The 22580-nt window shown below is 52.5% G+C and overlaps 8 protein-coding genes across 8 annotated transcripts; 4 read left to right on the plus strand and 4 right to left on the minus strand.

Moving 5' to 3' along the window:
• Positions 1 to 91: 91 nt before the first annotated feature.
• Positions 92 to 3682, plus strand: BROUX77_008208 (uncharacterized protein; the record flags this gene model as incomplete). Its single annotated transcript, XM_073753388.1, has 1 exon — positions 92 to 3682. One exon carries the CDS (start codon positions 92 to 94, stop codon positions 3680 to 3682), a length of 3591 nt encoding a protein of 1196 aa, XP_073601583.1.
• Positions 3683 to 4446: 764 nt separating this feature from the next.
• Positions 4447 to 8370, minus strand: BROUX77_008209 (uncharacterized protein; the record flags this gene model as incomplete). The annotated part of the gene is made up of 1 exon (XM_073753389.1): positions 4447 to 8370. The coding sequence occupies one exon, from the start codon at positions 8368 to 8370 to the stop codon at positions 4447 to 4449; it is 3924 nt and encodes a 1307-aa protein (XP_073601584.1).
• Positions 8371 to 8426: 56 nt separating this feature from the next.
• On the minus strand, positions 8427 to 9134 carry BROUX77_008210 (uncharacterized protein; the record flags this gene model as incomplete). Its single annotated transcript, XM_073753390.1, has 1 exon — positions 8427 to 9134. One exon carries the CDS (start codon positions 9132 to 9134, stop codon positions 8427 to 8429), a length of 708 nt encoding a protein of 235 aa, XP_073601585.1.
• Positions 9135 to 9565: 431 nt separating this feature from the next.
• BROUX77_008211 (uncharacterized protein) lies at positions 9566 to 10582 on the minus strand (the record flags this gene model as incomplete). Its single annotated transcript, XM_073753391.1, has 1 exon — positions 9566 to 10582. The coding sequence occupies one exon, from the start codon at positions 10580 to 10582 to the stop codon at positions 9566 to 9568; it is 1017 nt and encodes a 338-aa protein (XP_073601586.1).
• A 2312-nt stretch (positions 10583 to 12894) lies between these two features.
• BROUX77_008212 (uncharacterized protein) lies at positions 12895 to 16310 on the plus strand (the record flags this gene model as incomplete). The annotated part of the gene is made up of 2 exons (XM_073753392.1): positions 12895 to 15337; positions 15739 to 16310. The coding sequence occupies 2 exons, from the start codon at positions 12895 to 12897 to the stop codon at positions 16308 to 16310; spliced, it is 3015 nt and encodes a 1004-aa protein (XP_073601587.1).
• A 375-nt stretch (positions 16311 to 16685) lies between these two features.
• Positions 16686 to 17987, plus strand: BROUX77_008213 (uncharacterized protein; the record flags this gene model as incomplete). Its single annotated transcript, XM_073753393.1, has 1 exon — positions 16686 to 17987. The coding sequence occupies one exon, from the start codon at positions 16686 to 16688 to the stop codon at positions 17985 to 17987; it is 1302 nt and encodes a 433-aa protein (XP_073601588.1).
• Positions 17988 to 18546: 559 nt separating this feature from the next.
• BROUX77_008214 (uncharacterized protein) lies at positions 18547 to 19809 on the minus strand (the record flags this gene model as incomplete). The annotated part of the gene is made up of 1 exon (XM_073753394.1): positions 18547 to 19809. The coding sequence occupies one exon, from the start codon at positions 19807 to 19809 to the stop codon at positions 18547 to 18549; it is 1263 nt and encodes a 420-aa protein (XP_073601589.1).
• A 1219-nt stretch (positions 19810 to 21028) lies between these two features.
• On the plus strand, positions 21029 to 21652 carry BROUX77_008215 (uncharacterized protein; the record flags this gene model as incomplete). The annotated part of the gene is made up of 1 exon (XM_073753395.1): positions 21029 to 21652. One exon carries the CDS (start codon positions 21029 to 21031, stop codon positions 21650 to 21652), a length of 624 nt encoding a protein of 207 aa, XP_073601590.1.
• Positions 21653 to 22580: the final 928 nt, after the last annotated feature.

Consider the following 22580-nt stretch of genomic DNA (forward strand, 5'->3'; position numbering starts at 1 on the left):
CACTTGTTCTCTTGATAATGCTATCGATTATGGTAACTCTCCCCCTCTGGTTATTCCTGTGACAGTGAATAATTCCATTGAGGCCTACGCTATGGTGGATTCGGGATCAACAACTTGTTTTGTGGATTCTGAATTTATAGCAAGGCATCAGATTCCTACTGTTCTCAAGGCCAGAGCCGAGTCGCTCCATGTTGTTGATGGTAGTGAAACTGCTGCGGGTAAAGTGACCCACCAAGTTCCTTTGTCCCTCTCTTTTCCTAATTATTCAGAAACTTTGGTTTTTCAAATCACGAAGCTTGGGGGCTACCACATCATCCTGGGGAAATGCTGGCTCGACGCCCATAACCCGGAAATTTCTTGGCCTTCCAATACGCTCAAGATATCGGTTACTTCTACCGCCGATGGCAATGCTGTGGCAGCTTCTGATTCTTCTTCTTCTTCTTCTTCTGTTTCGACTGCTTCTACTGATTCTGGCGCTTCGTTTGATTTTTCTTATACAAAAAACGACAAAAATATTGCTTCTACCGCTGGCAGTCAGATTGAGGGATCTGCTCCTGCTTCAGCCACTTCACCCCTTCCTTCTTTTATTGCACAATCGTCAGCTGTGTCTTGTTCCTGTGTGACGGTGTCGTCTCAGGCTTTGCATCGCGTTGCCAAAGCTGAGAAACTACAGATTTATCGTGTCACCGCTCAGGAAGTCCTGGATTATCTCAATCAGGAGGACCTAACTCCGGAACAAGAGCATGCACGGCTCCTTGAACGCATCCCGAAGAAATACCATGACCTACTTCCTCTGTTCTCTCGAGAAGGTGCTGATCAACTACCACCTCACCGGGACATTGATCATGCGATTAACTTCGTTCCCGATGCGAAATACCCCAAGGCCCCGCTGTACGATATGACTCCACTCGAGTTGCAGGCTGTCAAAAAATATCTAGATGGCATGCTTGCTAAAGGCTTTATTTCCTCTTCCTCTTCGCCGCTGGCTTCCCCGATTCTTTTTGCTAGGAAGCCAGGCAGTTTACGATTCTGTGTTGATTTCCGAGCCGTCAATGATATCACCATCAAAGACGTAACTCCTCTGCCTCGGATCAATGAATCACTGCGCACGGCGGCTACGGGAAACATTTTTACAAAGCTGGATCTGAGAGCTGCGTACCACTTGATTCGCATCAAGAAAGGTGATGAATACAAGACAGCTTTCAGAACTCGATATGGCATTTTTGAGTACAATGTGATGCCGTTTGGGCTCACCAATGCTCCTGCCACGTGTCAGAAATATGTCAGCGAGGTCTTGTCGGAGTATTTGGACATATTCTGTGTCTGTTACTTGGATGATATCCTGGTGTTCTCTCTGAACCAAGAGGAACATGATGTTCATGTGCGCAAAGTCCTGCTAAAATTAGCGCAGGCCAGTCTGTTTGTCAAGGGTGAAAAATGCGAATTCGACAAGACTGAAACTACCTTTGTTGGCTTTGTTATTTCAGCCGATGCTCTGAAGATGGACCCCGCTAAAGTTGCGGCTGTCCGTGAGTGGGAGGCTCCCCGAACTGTTAAGGGAGTCCAGTCCTTTTTGGGTTTTGCCAATTTCTATAGGAGGTTCATCCGTGACTTCTCTAGAATCTGCACACCTCTCTTCGAGTTGACTAAAAAGACGCAATCTTTTGTCTGGTCCTCTGAATGTGAGGCAGCATTTCACACCCTGAAGGACCTTTTCTGCTCTGAACCTATCCTCAAGCACTTTGATTACCTGTTGGACACTGTTATTGAAACAGACGCGTCTGACCGTGTAATATCTGCCGTCATGTCTCAATACCACCCGACTGACAAGGGGCTTCTACTACACCCCGTGGCCTATTTCTCTCAAAAAATGAATCCTGCCCAGTGTAACTACGGCGTAGGTGACAAGGAGTTGTTAGCCATTGTGGAGTCTCTAAAGTCGTGGCGATTCATGGTTGAAAGTCTGGAAAAACCTGTTCTGGTATTGACGGACCATCGGAATTTAGCCGTTCTTAAGCAAATTCCGGCCATGAACAGACGGCAAGCGAGGTGGGCTATGGAACTGAGCGAGTACCGTTATGTCATCACTTATAGGCCTGGCTCCTTGAATTCTAGAGCTGATGCCCTGACCAGACGCTACGAAGACCTCGTTTCTTCTTCTTCTGAGGAGGATAAAGAGCTGTGTGCTCCTATTATTCCCCCTGAAAATTTTATTGGTACCATGTCTTTGGTAGACGAGGTAAAAATCGCGCTATCCACGGACAAGTGGGCTCTTGATGTTATTTCTGCTCTTCGAGGCCAGTCGACCAAACCTCCAGATGTGGACCTCAGTGTCTGCAGGCTTGACAATGACGGTCTTTTGTTTGTCAACGACCTTCTATATTTGCCGAACGAGGATCTACGAGTTCGTGCATTGAAGAATTGTCATGATATTATGCCTAGCGGACACCCTGGACAAAAGAACACTTTTGAACTTCTTGTTCGGGAATACTGGTGGCCCGGGATGCGTCGTGATGTCATCCGGTACATCCGAAATTGTGAGGTCTGCCAACGGATCAAGTCCGCGCGACATAGTCCCTACGGTCTACTGAAACCTCTGACCATTCCGCAAGCTCGGTGGACATCTGTGTCCCTTGATTTTATCACCGGCTTGCCGGTCTCCAATTCTTTTGACATGATTCTCGTTGTCATCGATAGGCTTAGCAAAATGGCTCACTTTATACCTTGCGATTCCTCGCTGGATGCTGCAGGTTTTGCTAAGCTCTATTTGTCAGCAGTGTATAGGCTCCACGGTCTGCCATTGGACATTGTGTCCGACAGGGGTAGTCTGTTTACGTCGGCTTTTTCCAAGGCTTTAGCCAAACTGTTGGGCATAAAGCAAAATCTGAGTACTGCGTTCCACCCTCAGACCGATGGTCAGACTGAGCGTGTGAACTCTATTTTGGAGCAATACCTGCGGGGTTACACCAACTATAGACAGGACAATTGGGCTGATCTTTTGCCCTTGGCGGAGTTCTCTTACAATGACTCCGAGTCCAGTTCTACTATGCTGACGCCCTTCTTTGCGAACCACGGGTTTCACCCCAGAAGTGGGCGTGAGTCGCTCCCAGTCTCTGTGGAAAAAGGCCCGTTGCGGAACTTTGTTAAAGAGCTTGACAACATTTGTCAGTTTTTAAAGACTGAAATTACGTGGAGCCGTGAGCGGATGACCGAGTACGCGAATCGACACAAATCTTCCGCCCCTCTCCTTCGAGAAGGGGACTTAGTGTGGCTTTTGAGTAGAAATATTCGAACTACTCGTCCTTCAAAGAAGTTGGACTTCAAGAAGCTTGGCCCATTTAAGATTCTACGGAAGGTGTCTTCGCATGCCTACGAGTTGGCACTCCCTGCCACTATGAAGGTTCATCCCGTCTTCCACGTTTGTCTGCTGGAACCATGTGCGTCGGATCCTCTTCCTGGCCAGAAAAACCCTCCTCCTCCTCCCGTCATAGTAGATGGCGAGGAAGAATTTGTGGTCAAGGAAATTATAGGCGTGTCTTCGCGTGGCCCTCTGCAATATCAAGTAGTTTGGGAGGGCTATGAACATGATGGACCCTCCTGGGAACCTCTGGACCATTTAGCCAATGCACCTGAGAAGGTTGCAGAATTCTACAAGAGGATGCCTAACGCCAGACGATCTTAGTACTGCTGTGGAAATCAGTCATAAAAAGGGGGGCTACTGTCATGAATAGCCATCCTGACACTGCTCATGCTAAGGGTTATGCATGAGACCTACCCCACTCTTCTTTTCCACAACGCCGAAGGTCGGCGACCTATGAAGATGCGCTTATGGCACAGGTTGGTCTGTGTAGATCGTGAGTTGATCAACGGATATGAGGTTGTCGTGGGATGTGCTGAGCACGGGTGCTCTGATAGACGTTGTTCTGCTGCTGCGGAGTTTTCTTGTTGCAATTGCCATTGCGTGCTTAGGTGGGGGTTGTTATCTGGTTCGATTGTTACGAACCTGTTACGTCTTGTTTACACGAGACTTATCTTTTGTTCATAGTTAGATGTTGATTGTTTCTAGCTTGGGAAGACAGAGTTTTGTCAGGAGCGCCGACAACATAAATATCGTCGTCTCCTGCCCTGAGTTGATCAGGTTTACTCTTGTTCTCCAAGCTTAACAATCACATGCACTTGCTTACCTTCTTCTTCTTCTTTATACCATTCTGTTCTTGCTTTCTTTGCAGTTCAACCTTTCTTCTTCTTTGAAGTGTGTGATTGTTCCTCCTCCTTCCTCTTTGTGCCGCTCTATTCTCAGAATAGCCATCTAAGTTGTGTGTTGCCTCTTCATCTCAACCGACCATACGTCTTAGCACTCTGTCTAACTGACGTCTTCCTCCACAGGCCCGACTGTCCACCTCAGGAACCTATCATTGTCCCGAGTCGTTGGCTGTACCCGGAACCCTAATCCTTTCTTCGGGCCCTATCCGTAATACTTCTCCCCACACCTTCTACCCAGGCCTTTGTGCAAAAACCCGTCTTGCGAACAAACTTCAGCAGCACCTCGGTTCCGTTATTCGTGTTGAAAAGCGTCGGAAGATCTAGCGACTTAGGACTCAATGCCATGGCCATCTCTTGACGCTCTGCAGAAAATGCGGCGCAGTGCAGCAGCACATGCTCAACGCTCTCGCTTTCATGTTCTTGACAACGGCGGCACCGGTCCGAGTCCGTCTTCTTGATAAGCAGCAGGTAGGGCAACAAGTTGCCTTTACCCACCTTCATCTGGAAGTACGCCGAGGTGAGCCATCTTGGTCCGGAAACCTTGGGCGCCTTAGCACGGAGAACTGGATCACCACCGATGGTACGCAGGTAGTGCGAGCCATGGGAGGGACCAGCGGCGGTGTCTCGCTCAAAAGCCCAGAGAGTCTCCCACTTGTCCATGGTAAACCTCCTAACCCTAGCGAAGACACTGCCCAGTGAGCTGAACTTGCGTTCATCATCACTCTCGAGAGCCTGGCGTGCAACCGCGTCTGCAATCTCGTTCCCCACTATGCCCATGTGCCCGGGACACCACATCACCGTGACTGGCGACGTGAATGTACCGAGGACGCGGCGGGCCTGCCACGCGAAGTGGCCGTGCTTGCGGAGCCGCGCAATGGCAGCTTGGCTGTCGACAAACACATAGCAGGGGCGAGCTTGCTTTGTTTTCTTTTCTGTTTTGGCGAGGAGCGTGAGTGCCTCCACGATGGCGGCGCTCTCGCAGTCTGCAACCTCCACATCTTGCAGTCGATGACTGACTTTCGTTTTGACTTCACCGGTTTTGGTATCGACCACGCACGCTGCAAGTGAGCACCTGGAGCCTTCTTTGGAGCCGTCCGTATACACGGTGACGGCATCGTTCGGAAGTCTTGACAAGAACTGGGCATGCCTGACGGCAGCGTCCTCCTTGGGTCCAGGGTCGACGACGATGGAGATGCGGTCGGTCAGTGGCGGCTGCCAGGGACTATCCCACTCCTGTCGGCGACGTTCTCGTCTCCACATGCCTGCCACCAATGGCTTCAACTCGCGCATGATGCAGCCGAGTCGAGTCTTGACACTCATGTTATGCCCCAGGAGAGGCAGGTCTGAGTCATCGGGGGCAAGCTCGTCCTTGTCGGGTTGGGACGCAACACGGACGGGATGGTTGCGTTGGAGGCGGAGAGTGCGAGCGGCGTAGGCCATGCGTGCTTTGGCGAATCGAATAGAGGGGGGCGGGAGGCCGGCCTCGACTTCGACAGCGCGTGTTGGTGAACCGCGGAATGTACCCAGGATACGGGCGGCAGCTTGGCTTTGCAGTTTCTGGTATACCCTTTGCAGACTGAGCTGGGGTTTTGACGGGTCATACCAGAGAATTGATCCGTAATCGGCGACGGTACCCACACAGGAGATGTAGAGCTGACGGAGTGCCGCGATGGACAGTCCACGCGTGTTCGAAGCGAGCCGAAGCAAGCCGCGGAACGCGATCTCAGCCTTTTGGGTCCGTGCCTGGACGTGCTGTTTAAACGAAAGTCTGTTGTCGAAATGGAAACCTAGCCACTTGACCATCTTTTGGGGACGCACAGTGACATCACCTACTCGGACAGTTTGGGAGGCCCACTTTGCAGCATCGGTGTAGTGGATGAGCTCAGTTTTGCTCTCTTCAAACTCAATGCCGTAGTCACGAGCCTTGGCCCGCAGCTCCGTCACGAGTTCTTCGAGAAGCGCCGCTGAACGCCTCGGGCTTTTGGACGCCACGGTTACGCTGAAGTCGTCTATATACGACAGCTGAAGTTGTGGTGTGTCGCCGGCCACCCGAGCCACTATATGCCGAGCATACAACAGGAAGAGTAGAGGACTGATGGGGGAACCTTGGGGGATGCCGATGTTAACCGGGGTCATCGGAAACGGCTGACCCTCGATGTGCAGGCCGACAGTACGGTCCTGGAGGAACGAAGCAACCCATTTTCGGAACACCAGGGGAAGACCGAGCTCACGTAAGCTGCGCATCAAGCAGGGCTTTGACACGTGGTCGAAAGCGCCCTTGACGTCAAGGAAGAGAGTGCTTGGAACGAGCTTCATCTCCTTGACCTTCTGCAGGTGGCTGACGTATACGAGAGCGGCGTCCATGGCTGAACGCTGTTTGCGGCCTCCCAGTTGAGTGTCGTCTAGAAGCGAGCTGTCATGGCAATTAGCGAGGTACCCTAAGCGGGTCGCAAAGACTTTCTCGAGCACTTTGCCTAGACAGTTGAGCAGTGAGATGATGCGGTAGGACTTTACGACTGAATAATCAGCCTTTCCGTCTTTCGCGAGCACAATCCCAGTAGCTTGCTTCCAGAGTGTGGGGTGTATTCCGAGGCGAGACAGGGCTTTGTAGACGGAGAGAAAGGGCGCGGGATGGGCCTCAAAGGCGATCTGGATGATCTTGGCGTTCATGCCGTCGGGCCCGGGGGCCTTCTTGGCGTTGGCGGACATGATTGCCTCCTTGATCTCGTGGTCTGTAAGGTCAGGCCAGGGGTATATGCTTCGGTCGGTGTCGTTCGGGGGGGTGTCGTGATGGGGGTCGTGATGGGGGTCGTGATGGGGGTCGTGTGTATCGGCAACGTCAGGTCGGGGGTCGACACCTGCGCTAGACGTAGCACCCAGTAGCGTCAGGAAAGCCTTTTCCTTCTCCTCGGGGGTATTGGCTAACCCGTCTGGCCCCTGGATGGGGGGGAAGTAACTCGCCGTAGCTGGCTTGGTGTATTTCCAGGCTGTGTAGACCTTTTCGTTGTCAGCGTCAGAAAGAAAGGTAGTCCAGTGAGTAGACTTAGCATCTTCGACAGCATGGGTGTACTTGTTGCGAATCGAATGAAACTCAACCAGCGACAGCCTGCCTCGTCTGTATCTTCTCTCTGCGCGCGATGCGGCCTGACGTTGTGATTGCAGCTCGGGCGTCCACCATGGCTTTGCGCGGGCACTGTGTCTCTTCACTGACATGCACCTCTGACAAGCAGATTGCAGGGCCTCGGAAAGCAGTCGCGCCATTGCGTCACCGTCTGCAGAAATCTCTGCCAGGGACAGCTGAAGCTCAAGGTCGGCCTGGCCAGCCAGCCATTCCTTGCGAAACAGCGACCAGTCGGCCGTCTTGGTGTTGAACGCCGGGTTACGTGTTAGGGTTTTGGGTGTGGTGGTGCTGACGTAATCAAAACTGATGGCCCGGTGATCGGAGCCCGTCTCCTGAAGATACCTCCAGTTCGTAAACAGGCCCGGTCGAGACCGCAGGGAAAATGCGAGGTCGATCACCGAGGTCGTGCTGCTGTTGACGTATGTGCCGCCGTTGCGTTCAACGTAGTCGTCGTCGACAATCAGGGTGGCATTCTGCGACATCAGCCAGTTAGCAAAAGAGTCAGCTCGTGGTTCGTGGGGATGCTCTCGCTGGGAATTCCACCAATGGTGATGGAGATTGAAGTCGCCGAGAAGCAAAGTACTGGTGTCAATATTGCGCGATAAAAGATTGGTGCGCTCAATGGTATAGGGGCGGGGTTGGGTCTCGGGGACAGGCTGCACAGTCAGCTGGCGTTCGTTGTAGACATTGAGAAGCGAAAACGGCTCCGACGCAAGGATGCGCAGGGTCTGAATATCACTCTCAGCATCGCCAAACTCGAACAGCACAGAAAACGGCAGGCCTTGGCGGACGTAGGTCAGGACCCGCGGGCGCAAAGGCATGGCCTCGAGATTCCTAACATTAAACGGCACAACCAGGGTGAAGCCCGGCTGCGTCAATGTTCTATACCCAGCTTTGAGTTTTATGGTATAAGGCTCCTGGATGCAGACAATGTCCGCCTTTCCGGTTGCAGCAGCCTCAAGTATTGTCTCATGAACAGCCTTCATTTTGTGCACGTTGTGCTGAAGGATGCGTAGACGTTGTCCGGCCGTAGGGCCCTCTTTCATAGGCGAGGGGGGCCGTCTGTCGTAGATTTGCGGTCAACGTAGGGCACTGCTGGGACAATAGCGCCGCCGACGTTGACGTTTTTGCCGACACACTTGTCGTAGTCAGCCTGGGTCAGGGCCTCGACGACCACCGAGCCAGCCTGCTTACCCTTGGCAGGGACCACAAGCCAGCGCAGCGAGTCGGAGATCTTGACGCCGTTGAAGTCCGCCATGTCCTTGGGCAGCTCCTTGAGACTGTCGAAACCGTCTTCAATCGGCACACCGTGGATGACAAAGCAGAGCTTTGACGACTTGTGGGTTCTGGAGCCGGGAGATGTGGCGCGCGTGAACTCGCAGGCGCCAAAGCAGGACAGCTCCTTGACCACGCGCTGCAGATTGGAGGTCATCAATCTGACGGCCTCACTGTCCACAGCGTGCAGCAAGATGTTGCCCGCCTTGGTGCGCTGGACCGCAGACACTGCAGTCTTGCCAAGAAGGCGGTTCACCGCGTCGCGCACGCGTCGCTGGGGCAGCGCGCTGGCTCTCGACTCGGGTGTGGTGACAATAACGACGGCCGTTTTCTCGCGAGGGGCAGTCGTGGTGGTCGTGGTGGTGGTCGTGTTGGGGGCGGGGGTCGTGGTTTTGTCGGCAGCCTTCTTCTGGGCGCGCTTGGCGACTACGGTCCACGTGTCGGGGGACTCAGTGGGCGCGTCGGCATCAGCCATAGCTGTGTCCGGGGCGGGAGGCGCGGCGGCGTCATCGGTAGTAGTAGTGGCGGTCGAGGTGGTGGTCGAGGTGGTGGTCTTTTTTTTTTTTTTTTATTCATTACTCGCATGGAACCTGACAGGGTTATGGCGAGGTGTATATTAATACTATACACGAATCAAGGTTTAACGGAATCTCAAACAAGCTAGCTACTACACATAATATACTCCAATCCCCTGGCAGGGAGGCAGTTACATCTAAGATCCCACAAATATAATCCCCAAGTTATGACAGAAAGGAAATACATGAATAGTTTTTGGTATGAATTTCCAACGAGCAGCACTAACCCCAAGTGCCCCAGTTAAGGTTGACTGCTCGTAGAAAATTGGCGTCACTGGTAGGAATCGAACCTACGACTTCTCGGTAGCCAACCGAAAAGCCTTGCCAGGTGCTATACCACTGCACCACAGCGACTAGAGGTGGTGGTCGAGGTAGTGGTGTCGGGTGTGCTGGACTGGTCGCCAGCGGTGTCGATGACCATAGCATCAGCCTGGTCAGTGGCGGCGGTTGCGGCGGTTGCAGCATTTTTTTTGGCCTTTTTGCCGCGGCGTCTGCGCTTATTGGCCTTAGGCGCAGGGGTGGCGATTTTTTTGCAGGGGGGTTCTAAAACCGGCTCCCCAGTGGTTCTGGTACAGGGCTCACTGCCCAGGACAGAAGGCGCGGCTGGCACCTCAGGTGTCTGCGTCGCAGCCTCGCTGTACGCAGCCACGGCTGCAGCCTCGTGTGCCGGCTTGGGGCGGGCAGCCTTCGAGACTTCCATCTCAACCAGCGTTTTGTGGTCGTGGCGCGACATTACGACGAGCCCGCACTCGTTGCCAAACTGGCGCAGGATGCGCATCAGCTGGGCCTCAGAAGCTGACTCCTTGAGGCGTTCCAGGACGAGGAAGACCTCGTTCATGATGGCGGCGTTCTGCTCGTCGCGCCGGCGCTTGCGCTCCAACATGAGAGCAATCTCTCGGGCGCGCTTCGCCGGAATGGTCTGGTCGTTGTTGTTGTTGTTGGTGTTGTTGGTGTTGTTGGTGTCGTTCTCATCGCGCTGAGCCTGGCTGAACACGAACGGGTTCCCATCCAGTGCCTTAGGCGTCGGCGTTGTCGCGTCCGAGTCGCGCGAGTCGGGTGTCGAGGGAATCTCAACAACCGGCGCATCTTCAACGCCTGCATCGACTTTCATCGATGAGGTGACGGGCGCATGCTGCGACGGTGAACGCAGCAGCTCGTCTTCGTCGGAACGCGGTTCCTGGCTCGCCATCTGGGCGAAACTCAGCCCCAGGCGCGTCGTGCGGCGCGTTTCATCGCGCGCGGTCGGTTTCTTGTCTATTTTGTTCGATGCACTGCTCGAACTAGTCTTAGAATCAATTGAGCTGTTGCTCAGAGTCGTTTTGGTGAGTTTTTCTGTCGATTTGGCCATTTTTGCAAAAGTTTTTCCTTCCTCAATGATAGGTTCCTGAGGTGGACAGTCGGGCCTGTGGAGGAAGACGTCAGTTAGACAGAGTGTTAAGACGTATGGTCGGTTGAGATGAAGAGGCAACACACAACTTAGATGGCTATTCTGAGAATAGAGCGGCACAAAGAGGAAGGAGGAGGAACAATCACACACTTCAAAGAAGAAGAAAGGTTGAACTGCAAAGAAAGCAAGAACAGAATGGTATAAAGAAGAAGAAGAAGGTAAGCAAGTGCATGTGATTGTTAAGCTTGGAGAACAAGAGTAAACCTGATCAACTCAGGGCAGGAGACGACGATATTTATGTTGTCGGCGCTCCTGACAAAACTCTGTCTTCCCAAGCTAGAAACAATCAACATCTAACTACGAACAAAAGATAAGTCTCGTGTAAACAAGACGTAACAGGTTCGTAACAATCGAACCAGATAACAACCCCCACCTAAGCACGCAATGGCAATTGCAACAAGAAAACTCTGCAGCAGCAGAACAACGTCTATCAGAGCACCCGTGCTCAGCACATCCCACGACAACCTCATATCCGTTGATCAACTCACGATCTACACAGACCAACCTGTGCCATAAGCGCATCTTCATAGGTCGCCGACCTTCGGCGTTGTGGAAAAGAAGAGTGGGGTAGGTCTCATGCATAACCCTTAGCATGAGCAGTGTCAGGATAGCTATTCATGACAGTAGCCCCCCTTTTTATGACTGATTTCCACAGCAGTACTAAGATCGTCTGGCGTTAGGCATCCTCTTGTAGAATTCTGCAACCTTCTCAGGTGCATTGGCTAAATGGTCCAGAGGTTCCCAGGAGGGTCCATCATGTTCATAGCCCTCCCAAACTACTTGATATTGCAGAGGGCCACGCGAAGACACGCCTATAATTTCCTTGACCACAAATTCTTCCTCGCCATCTACTATGACGGGAGGAGGAGGAGGGTTTTTCTGGCCAGGAAGAGGATCCGACGCACATGGTTCCAGCAGACAAACGTGGAAGACGGGATGAACCTTCATAGTGGCAGGGAGTGCCAACTCGTAGGCATGCGAAGACACCTTCCGTAGAATCTTAAATGGGCCAAGCTTCTTGAAGTCCAACTTCTTTGAAGGACGAGTAGTTCGAATATTTCTACTCAAAAGCCACACTAAGTCCCCTTCTCGAAGGAGAGGGGCGGAAGATTTGTGTCGATTCGCGTACTCGGTCATCCGCTCACGGCTCCACGTAATTTCAGTCTTTAAAAACTGACAAATGTTGTCAAGCTCTTTAACAAAGTTCCGCAACGGGCCTTTTTCCACAGAGACTGGGAGCGACTCACGCCCACTTCTGGGGTGAAACCCGTGGTTCGCAAAGAAGGGCGTCAGCATAGTAGAACTGGACTCGGAGTCATTGTAAGAGAACTCCGCCAAGGGCAAAAGATCAGCCCAATTGTCCTGTCTATAGTTGGTGTAACCCCGCAGGTATTGCTCCAAAATAGAGTTCACACGCTCAGTCTGACCATCGGTCTGAGGGTGGAACTGTCATGAATAGCTATCCTGACACTGCTCATGCTAAGGGTTATGCATGAGACCTACCCCACTCTTCTTTTCCACAACGCCGAAGGTCGGCGACCTATGAAGATGCGCTTATGGCACAGGTTGGTCTGTGTAGATCGTGAGTTGATCAACGGATATGAGGTTGTCGTGGGATGTGCTGAGCACGGGTGCTCTGATAGACGTTGTTCTGCTGCTGCGGAGTTTTCTTGTTGCAATTGCCATTGCGTGCTTAGGTGGGGGTTGTTATCTGGTTCGATTGTTACGAACCTGTTACGTCTTGTTTACACGAGACTTATCTTTTGTTCGTAGTTAGATGTTGATTGTTTCTAGCTTGGGAAGACAGAGTTTTGTCAGGAGCGCCGACAACATAAATATCGTCGTCTCCTGCCCTGAGTTGATCAGGTTTACTCTTGTTCTCCAAGCTTAACAATCACATGCACTTGCTTACCTTCTTCTTCTTCTTTATACCATTCTGTTCTTGCTTTCTTTGCAGTTCAACCTTTCTTCTTCTTTGAAGTGTGTGATTGTTCCTCCTCCTTCCTCTTTGTGCCGCTCTATTCTCAGAATAGCCATCTAAGTTGTGTGTTGCCTCTTCATCTCAACCGACCATACGTCTTAGCACTCTGTCTAACTGACGTCTTCCTCCACAGGCCCGACTGTCCACCTCAGGAACCTATCATTGTCCCGAGTCGTTGGCTGTACCCGGAACCCTAATCCTTTCTTCGGGCCCTATACGTAATACCGACGGCATGAACGCCAAGATCATCCAGATCGCCTTTGAGGCCCATCCCGCGCCCTTTCTCTCCGTCTACAAAGCCCTGTCTCGCCTCGGAATACACCCCACACTCTGGAAGCAAGCTACTGGGATTGTGCTCGCGAAAGACGGAAAGGCTGATTATTCAGTCGTAAAGTCCTACCGCATCATCTCACTGCTCAACTGTCTAGGCAAAGTGCTCGAGAAAGTCTTTGCGACCCGCTTAGGGTACCTCGCTAATTGCCATGACAGCTCGCTTCTAGACGACACTCAACTGGGAGGCCGCAAACAGCGTTCAGCCATGGACGCCGCTCTCGTATACGTCAGCCACCTGCAGAAGGTCAAGGAGATGAAGCTCGTTCCAAGCACTCTCTTCCTTGACGTCAAGGGCGCTTTCGACCACGTGTCAAAGCCCTGCTTGATGCGCAGCTTACGTGAGCTCGGTCTTCCCCTGGTGTTCCGAAAATGGGTTGCTTCGTTCCTCCAGGACCGTACTGTCGGCCTGCACATCGAGGGTCAGCCGTTTCCGATGACCCCGGTTAACATCGGCATCCCCCAAGGTTCCCCCATCAGTCCTCTACTCTTCCTGTTGTATGCTCGGCATATAGTGGCTCGGGTGGCCGGCGACACACCACAACTTCAGCTGTCGTATATAGACGACTTCAGCGTAACCGTGGCGTCCAAAAGCCCGAGGCGTTCAGCGGCGCTTCTCGAAGAACTCGTGACGGAGCTGCGGGCCAAGGCTCGTGACTACGGCATTGAGTTTGAAGAGAGCAAAACTGAGCTCATCCACTACACCGATGCTGCAAAGTGGGCCTCCCAAACTGTCCGAGTAGGTGATGTCACTGTGCGTCCCCAAAAGATGGTCAAGTGGCTAGGTTTCCATTTCGACAACAGACTTTCGTTTAAACAGCACGTCCAGGCACGGACCCAAAAGGCTGAGATCGCGTTCCGCGGCTTGCTTCGGCTCGCTTCGAACACGCGTGGACTGTCCATCGCGGCACTCCGTCAGCTCTACATCTCCTGTGTGGGTACCGTCGCCGATTACGGATCAATTCTCTGGTATGACCCGTCAAAACCCCAGCTCAGTCTGCAAAGGGTATACCAGAAACTGCAAAGCCAAGCTGCCGCCCGTATCCTAGGTACATTCCGCGGTTCACCAACACGCGCCGTCGAAGTCGAGGCCGGCCTCCCGCCCCCCTCTATTCGATTCGCCAAAGCACGCATGGCCTACGCCGCTCGCACTCTCCGCCTCCAACGCAACCATCCCGTCCGTGTTGCGTCCCAACCCGACAAGGACGAGCTTGCCCCCGATGACTCAGACCTGCCTCTCCTGGGGCATAACATGAGTGTCAAGACTCGACTCGGCTGCATCATGCGCGAGTTGAAGCCATTGGTGGCAGGCATGTGGAGACGAGAACGTCGCCGACAGGAGTGGGATAGTCCCTGGCAGCCGCCACTGACCGACCGCATCTCCATCGTCGTCGACCCTGGACCCAAGGAGGACGCTGCCGTCAGGCATGCCCAGTTCTTGTCAAGACTTCCGAACGATGCCGTCACCGTGTATACGGACGGCTCCAAAGAAGGCTCCAGGTGCTCGCTTGCAGCGTGCGTGGTCGATACCAAAACCGGTGAAATCAAAACGAAAGTCAGTCATCGACTGCAAGATGTGGAGGTTGCAGACTGCGAGAGCGCCGCCATCGTGGAGGCACTCACGCTCCTCGCCAAAACAGAAAAAATAACAAAGCAAGCTCGCCCCTGCTATGTGTTTGTCGACAGCCAAGCTGCCATTGCGCGGCTCCGCAAGCACGGCCACTTCGCGTGGCAGGCCCGCCGCGTCCTAGGTACATTCACGTCGCCAGTCACGGTGATGTGGTGTCCCGGGCACATGGGCATAGTGGGGAACGAGATTGCAGACGCGGTTGCACGCCAGGCTCTCGAGAGTGATGATGAACGCAAGTTCAGCTCACTGGGCAGTGTCTTCGCCAGGGTTAGGAGGTTTACCATGGACAAGTGGGAGACTCTCTGGGCTTTTGAGCGAGACACCGCCGCTGGTCCCTCCCACGGCTCGCACTACCTGCGTACCATCGGTGGTGATCCAGTTCTCCGTGCTAAGGCGCCCAAGGTTTCCGGACCAAGATGGCTAACCTCGGCGTACTTCCAGATGAAGGTGGGTAAAGGCAACTTGTTGCCCTACCTGCTGCTCATCAAGAAGACGGACTCGGACCGGTGCCGCCGTTGTCAAGAACATGAAAGCGAGAGCGTTGAGCATGTGCTGCTGCACTGCGCCGCATTTTCTGCAGAGCGTCAAGAGATGGCCATGGCATTGAGTCCTAAGTCGCTAGATCTCCCGACGCTCTTCAATACGAATAACGGAACCGAGGTGCTGCTGAAGTTTGTTCGCAAGACGGGTTTTTGCACGAAGGCCTGGGTAGAAGGTGTGGGGAGAAGAGAAAGTAGTGGTGGGAGGAGAGTGGAGGAAGTTGAGGAGTGAGGAGGAGTTGGTGCTTGTGTCTTTGGACAAATTACTGTGTCGACCACGACGTATTTCCTTTGTCGTTGATTTTTGCTGGAGTTTGGATGTTGTTTTATTGTACCTTGCTATGTGTAGATTTACTGCACCTCGCCATAACCCTATCAGGTTCCATGCGAGTAATGAATAAAAAAAAAAAAAAAAAAAAACTCACGATCTACACAGACCAACCTGTGCCATAAGCGCATCTTCATAGGTCGCCGACCTTCGGCGTTGTGGAAAAGAAGAGTGGGGTAGGTCTCATGCATAACCCTTAGCATGAGCAGTGTCAGGATAGCTATTCATGACAATGGACCTGGGGCCCAGTCGAAGAACGAGCTTTCGAGACGCTGAAGAACCTTTTTATTACCGCCCCGGTTCTAGCGATGTGGGACGAAGACAGGAAGACGATCGTGGAATGCGACTGTTCTGGATGGGCCCTGGGAGGAACTCTATCCCAAGTGGACGACGAAGGCGAACTGCGCCCAGTAGCATTCTTTTCCAAGAAGCTGTCCCCTGCCGAGGTCAACTATGAGATTCACGACAAAGAGCTCCTGGCAGTTGTGAAGTGCTTGGAAGAGTGGAGGGGCGAATTGAAGAGTCTTGGCGCCCCCTTCAAAATATTGACCGACCACAAGAACCTGCAATACTTTATGACGACACGGAAACTTTCAGAGCGGCAGGTTCGGTGGTCCCAGAAGCTTTCAGAATACGACTTCCAGCTTGAGTTCCGATCAGGAAGCAAAAGTGGTAAACCCGACGCCCTTAGCAGACGAGAACAAGACATTCCTCAAGGCGAAGACGACGACAGGTTAAAATCTCGGATCATGAGACTTGTCAAGGACCATTGGGTGTCACCAGATGCAGCAGTAACTGTAACGATCTATGGATCGAGGTAGGCTCAGGCTCCGCCCTCACCGCCGTTTACACCGCCGTCCACACCGCCTTGCACACCGCCGTTACTCACCGCCTGCCAAACCCGTGTGCACACCGTCGTTGTCAAGGGTACGCGTCATACCTCTACCGCGCGTATATAGATAGTGTTGTTTCCGCCCGTTTTCTTGTACATTAGTCTTTTCTCTTTATCTGTTTCTTAATTTATTTCTGCTGTTCTAAAAGCGTTCTCCTTTAGACCGTAAAGCCTTACAATAGAAACAGATCTACCCTTGTTTACACTGTCCTCGTTTCTTTTACCCTGTCTTCGTACCTTTTCCTCGTTACCACCCGCCACCTGTACATCGTTTCTCTCTGTTCCTCTTTTGTTCCACCGTCACATGCCCTACTGTGCACCTACCACCGACCCCGACTCTGACACCACTTCCAACAACACCGTCTTCTTCGACTCTGAGCCTCCTCCGACAGCCATGTCCGATCCTACTGTCCCTGTTCCAGCCCCGGCGGCCCCGTCGCTTCAAGATCTGCTGCAAGCCATCCAGCAGCTCAACGAGAAGCACGACCACGCGCAACAACAATTGCGCGACGAGTTCAACAGTGGCCAACAAAAACGAGATCAGGCCATCGCCGATCTCCAAGCTTTTGCCCGTGCTGCCACCGCTACTTCCGCTCCCGCCGTCGTCCCTGCGTCCCCTGTCCCCACTGCTGTCCCCGCTGCTCCCGTGCCCGTTGCAACTACGGAAAGAAACCTCGAACCGAGGAAGCGTGCCCTCCCGGATATCGCCTTGTTTTCCGGCCAACGCTCTGCCTACCGCGTCTGGGCCCTGAGTGCCCGCTCCAAGCTTGCACTGGACAGCGAGTCAATCGGTGACCACCGCAAGCAATACGCGTACCTTTTTGCGCGTATGACGGTAGAAGCCCAGAACCTCGTCGTGGCGTACTTCGAGCAGGGCTTGCTGAACGACACCGGGCCCCACCAGTTCCTGGAGTACTTGGACTCCATATTCATCGACCCCTTTGCTGCTGACCGTGCTCTCTTCCACCTGGACAACATGCGCCAGGGACCCTCTGAACCCTTCGCCTTGTTCCTGCCCCGCTTCGAAAAAGTCCTCCAGGACGCCAACATCATTGGCGACCGCAACCGCATTTCGAAGTTGCAAACCGCCATGGCGCCTGCCCTCCGACAAGCGATGGTCTATGTCAACGTCCCCGCGACGTACCCTGAATTTACCAACTGCATGCAAAACGTCGCTTCCAAGGCTGAGCAATTCCTACCTCGTCCCCGCCGCGGCCACTACTCCGCTTTCACTGATAACACGACCTACTCTCCGTACGCTGCCCACCCTGTTTCCCCTGCTCCTGCTGGCCCTTTTGTTTCCTCCGTTCCCCCGTCGGCTGCTGCTCGTCACCCCGATGCTATGGATTGGACTCCCACTGTCACTGCCACGGCCCTTCAGCCCCTGACCGACGAGGAGCGCGAGCGCCTCCGCCGCAACCGCGCCTGCTTCCGCTGCCGCCAGACTGGCCATCTGCGCCAGAACTGTCCACTGAACTTTGTCCCCACTACTACCGTCCCTGTCCGCTCCACCAACCTTCCCCAGCTTGCTGCGCCGACCCCAGCTCTGCCCCTGCCTGTGCCCACGCCCGCGTCCCGCGACATGTCGGGAAATGGAGAGCTCTAGGCGAACGTCGCCGTCTAGAGCCCCAAGGAGAGAAGATCGCTCGGGAGGAAATGGGGGCTAGAGGTACCTATATAGATGTTGTTCTCAATAAAACTTGTTCTACCTCTGCCTTCGTCGACTCCGGTTGCCTGTGTCTTGCCACCGTCTCTCCGCGCACCGCCACCCGCGCCCACGCTACTATCCTGCCCATCTGCCCTCGTCCAATTTTTTTTTTTTTTTTTTTATTCATTACTCGCATGGAACCTGGCAGGGTTATGGCGAGGTGTATATTAATACTATACACGAATCAAGGTTTAACGGAATCTCAAACAAGCTAGCTACTATACATAATATACTCCAATCCCCTGGCAGGGAGGCAGTTACATCTAAGATCCCACAAATATAATCCCCAAGTTATGACAGAAAGGAAATACATGAATAGCTTTTGGTATGAATTTCCAACGAGCAGCACTAACCCCAAGTGCCCCAGTTAAGGTTGACTGCTCGTAGAAAATTGGCGTCACTGGTAGGAATCGAACCTACGACTTCTCGGTAGCCAACCGAAAAGCCTTGCCAGGTGCTATACCACTGCACCACAGCGACGAATCCATCCCTTGTCTAAGTGGTCTGCGAGCGTCTTGCGCAGAACCAATAATTCATCTCTCGACATGTTGTACAGGGGGCCCCATGGGACCTCTTTGTCTCGTCCTTGTTCGTCTTTCTTCATCTTTATAGCGTGGTCGATGCCTGGTCGGTTGGGCGGTAAATCTCCTTCGCCATCGTCTAGGAAAATCGGTGCTAAATGCTTGAGTTCCTGCGGGAGTCTCTCGGAAATCTGTTCTCTTGTGAGGCGGGCTTTCACTTCGAGGGCCTTGTTGATGTCTTGAATGGAGGCCGAAAACACTTGTAGCTTCTGTTTGCTCTTCCTTCCTCGTCGAATCTCTGCGGCAAAAACTGCTGCCATCACCATGCTTGCTTTGGGGGCGCCAGCGTGCGCTTCACGCCAGCCTTTCTCTCGGACAATAAGTCGGTCTCCTTGATCCTTGAAGGTAATCATTCGCTCTTTCGCGGAGTACACGACGTCGTTCTTCTCCATCCAGGGCTTTCCCAGGATCATGTCGTAGGCTAAATTCGGTATCACGTAACCGTAGACTCTCTCTTTGCGACCGTCGATATCAATGTCGCACACTGCAATTTCTGAAATCCATCTCTTCTTCGTGTCGTTTTCTGCAAGTAGTAGCTCTCTTCTCTTCACGGGGATACGCTGGAGACCCCGTCGCTTGACTAAACCTTCGTCAAATGCTGATGTTACCAAGCATCCAGTGTCGAGCAGTGCGTCACAATAAAAGAAGTTGTTGACGAAAGTCTCGATCAAAAACGGTGTGGAATGCATGTGGTTGACTGCATCAGCATGGACGATGTTGGTGCCGGTTCTCTTCTTGCGTCTTCTCTTCTTTAAACTCAGGGGCCGAAATTCGTCTGGGTCTACTCTTGTGTCCGCATCGTGTGGAACACTCTCGATAATCTCGTCCATCGGCTCTGAAACTTCTGGAATCGTTGTATGGTTCACTCTCGCTGGTCGACGACTCGGGGCAAACTTCGGGCAGTCAAGAGACCGGTGGCCCGTGGCAAGGCAACGGAAACAGGCGTTGCCAGACTTTGCTTTCTCTTTTTCATCTGCAGATCTCCAAGGTGCACGGGGTTTGACGGGACGGGTGCGTTGGCATTCATTGCTCGGGAGCGGCGTGTGGAAGGCGTTGACACTCATTGTCACGTGTTCTTCATCATTGTCGGGGTGCGGTTGCTGGTCCACGACGCTCGGGGTTACAACTTTGGCGGACATTGTTTCTGCTTTCCTCTGGCTGTACCACGTCAAAGTCTTCGACGGGTCCTTGGAACTATATCCTGATAGCGCTTCCACTCGTCCCGCTACTCTCTTTACTTTCTCAACCCATCTTGGGTAGTCGTCGTTGGGGAGGTTTTTGACTGTGAGGTATACCTGAAGTGTCGAGTTTATGGCGGAGTTCAGGTGTAAAATCTTAACGCGGTCGGGCCAGTCCAAACCTCCACATAAGCCAACTTGGTTGTCATGAATAGCCATTCTTGCCATTGCCATTGCATAGGGTTATGCCTGGCACCTTACCCCGCTTCCATTTGTCACGCTAATGTTCCAAGGACGTATGATGATACGGTTATTGTCATGAATAGCCATCCTGACACTGCTCATGCTAAGGGTTATGCATGAGACCTACCCCACTCTTCTTTTCCACAACGCCGAAGGTCGGCGACCTATGAAGATGCGCTTATGGCACAGGTTGGTCTGTGTAGATCGTGAGTTGATCAACGGATATGAGGTTGTCGTGGGATGTGCTGAGCACGGGTGCTCTGATAGACGTTGTTCTGCTGCTGCGGAGTTTTCTTGTTGCAATTGCCATTGCGTGCTTAGGTGGGGGTTGTTATCTGGTTCGATTGTTACGAACCTGTTACGTCTTGTTTACACGAGACTTATCTTTTGTTCATAGTTAGATGTTGATTGTTTCTAGCTTGGGAAGACAGAGTTTTGTCAGGAGCGCCGACAACATAAATATCGTCGTCTCCTGCCCTGAGTTGATCAGGTTTACTCTTGTTCTCCAAGCTTAACAATCACATGCACTTGCTTACCTTCTTCTTCTTCTTTATACCATTCTGTTCTTGCTTTCTTTGCAGTTCAACCTTTCTTCTTCTTTGAAGTGTGTGATTGTTCCTCCTCCTTCCTCTTTGTGCCGCTCTATTCTCAGAATAGCCATCTAAGTTGTGTGTTGCCTCTTCATCTCAACCGACCATACGTCTTAGCACTCTGTCTAACTGACGTCTTCCTCCACAGGCCCGACTGTCCACCTCAGGAACCTATCATTGTCCCGAGTCGTTGGCTGTACCCGGAACCCTAATCCTTTCTTCGGGCCCTATCCGTAATATTTTGTTAAGCTTCATTTGAAGACCCGACGCTATTACAACTTTGGCTCTCTTTGGCACTTTTTTCTCTCCTCATTTATTTTTCCCTCTCTATTACGTTTCAACTCGCAATGGCCCTCACTCGCGAAATGATCGAGCATCTCAATACGTTCCTCCTGTCGATTCCTGACCGAACTCCTGAGAACTGGCATCTCGGTGCCCTTCCTAGGGAGTTCAGTGCTGAGATCAAAATGGCTATTGTGGCGGCTTACATGTCTGGTCTGCGCACCGACGATGGTGCCCCGCCCATCCCCGTTGGCTCTGTTCCTGATGCGGCTCAGGTTTACTGGGCTGCGTTCCAGGCTGGCGCTGAAGCCCGCTTCAACTCCCTTGAGTCTCTTCCCCGAGTCAAACGGGAAGAGGATGCCGATCCGTTGAAAGAGGCCGACAAGCATCTTGATGTCGTGCCCTATGATGGCAATCAGCAAGGCTTCCAGGCGTTCCAGAGGCAACTTGCGGTCAAATTTGCTGCTGCACCCAAGCACCACCGCACGGAGCAGCGCAAGCTGATGACTGCCTTCTCCTACCTTAGAGATGGCGCTCTGGATTGGGCCATGCCTCGGATGGACCCGGTATTACGGATAGGGCCCAAGGAAACCATTAGGGTTCTAGAAAGCCAACGACTCAGGACAATGATAGGTTCCAGAGGTGGACAGTCAGGCCTGCGCGGATATACGGCCGGGAGGAGAGGATAGAACTCTCTAGGTCGTATGGTCGGTTTGAGGTAAAGAGGCACACTCAACTAATTGATCTTATAACACACGGAAGGGAATAAACAATCACAGGAACACTGAGGTAACGAAGACGACAGAAGGTACTGATGCAATGAAGGCTATCAAGAAACAAGTGATAATTAAAGATATAGTACTAAAGAAGAAGGTACTATCGAAGAAGTGATACTATAAACTAGTATACAAAGAAGAATGGCAAAAGGGGTGTATGTGATTGTTAAGCTTGGGGAGCAAGAGTTAACCTGATCACACAGGGCAGAAGGCAACGCTATTTAAGGCGTTGCAGATTCTGACAACAGAGATCTTCCCAAGCTAGAACCAAATCACAGATAACCGAAAGTGGGGACATACGTAACTCAACGTTACCAGACGCTACTATCAAACCGGATGTTAGTTCACGAGATAAACCAACACGGCAGCAGCAGAACTGAAAATCCCTCAAGACACCCAGGCAACGATATGTCGCGTTACAGCGATATCGGCCTAACAGGTGTGGGCCCCACGCTCAAACGCTGTTGACACAAAAGGAACGAGAATAGCAGTCAACTCAGAATAAGCTGCATCAACTGCAGAGTACCGAGTTACCTAATAGCGATGATCTATAGTGTGCAAGCCGGCCACACCCGAGTAGATAAACCGGAGTGACACCTCAAGGTTACACAGACCACCAAGTGGTATAACCGTATCATCATACGTCCTTGGAACATTAGCGTGACACAACGGAAGCGGGGTAAGGTGCCAGGCATAACCCTATGCAATGGCAATGGCAAGAATGGCTATTCATGACAGTATGCTCCTTTTAAATGACTGATTTCCACAGCAGTACTAAGATCGCCACATCCTAGACTAGAATCAAGTCGGAGAATTCGCAAAAGGAAGCCGGGCATCTAGG

The sequence above is a fragment of the Berkeleyomyces rouxiae genome, assembly GCF_048999995.1.
Source record: "Berkeleyomyces rouxiae strain 22BRR77 chromosome Unknown BrBRR77_ptg000014l, whole genome shotgun sequence".
Lineage (NCBI taxonomy): Eukaryota > Fungi > Ascomycota > Sordariomycetes > Microascales > Ceratocystidaceae > Berkeleyomyces > Berkeleyomyces rouxiae.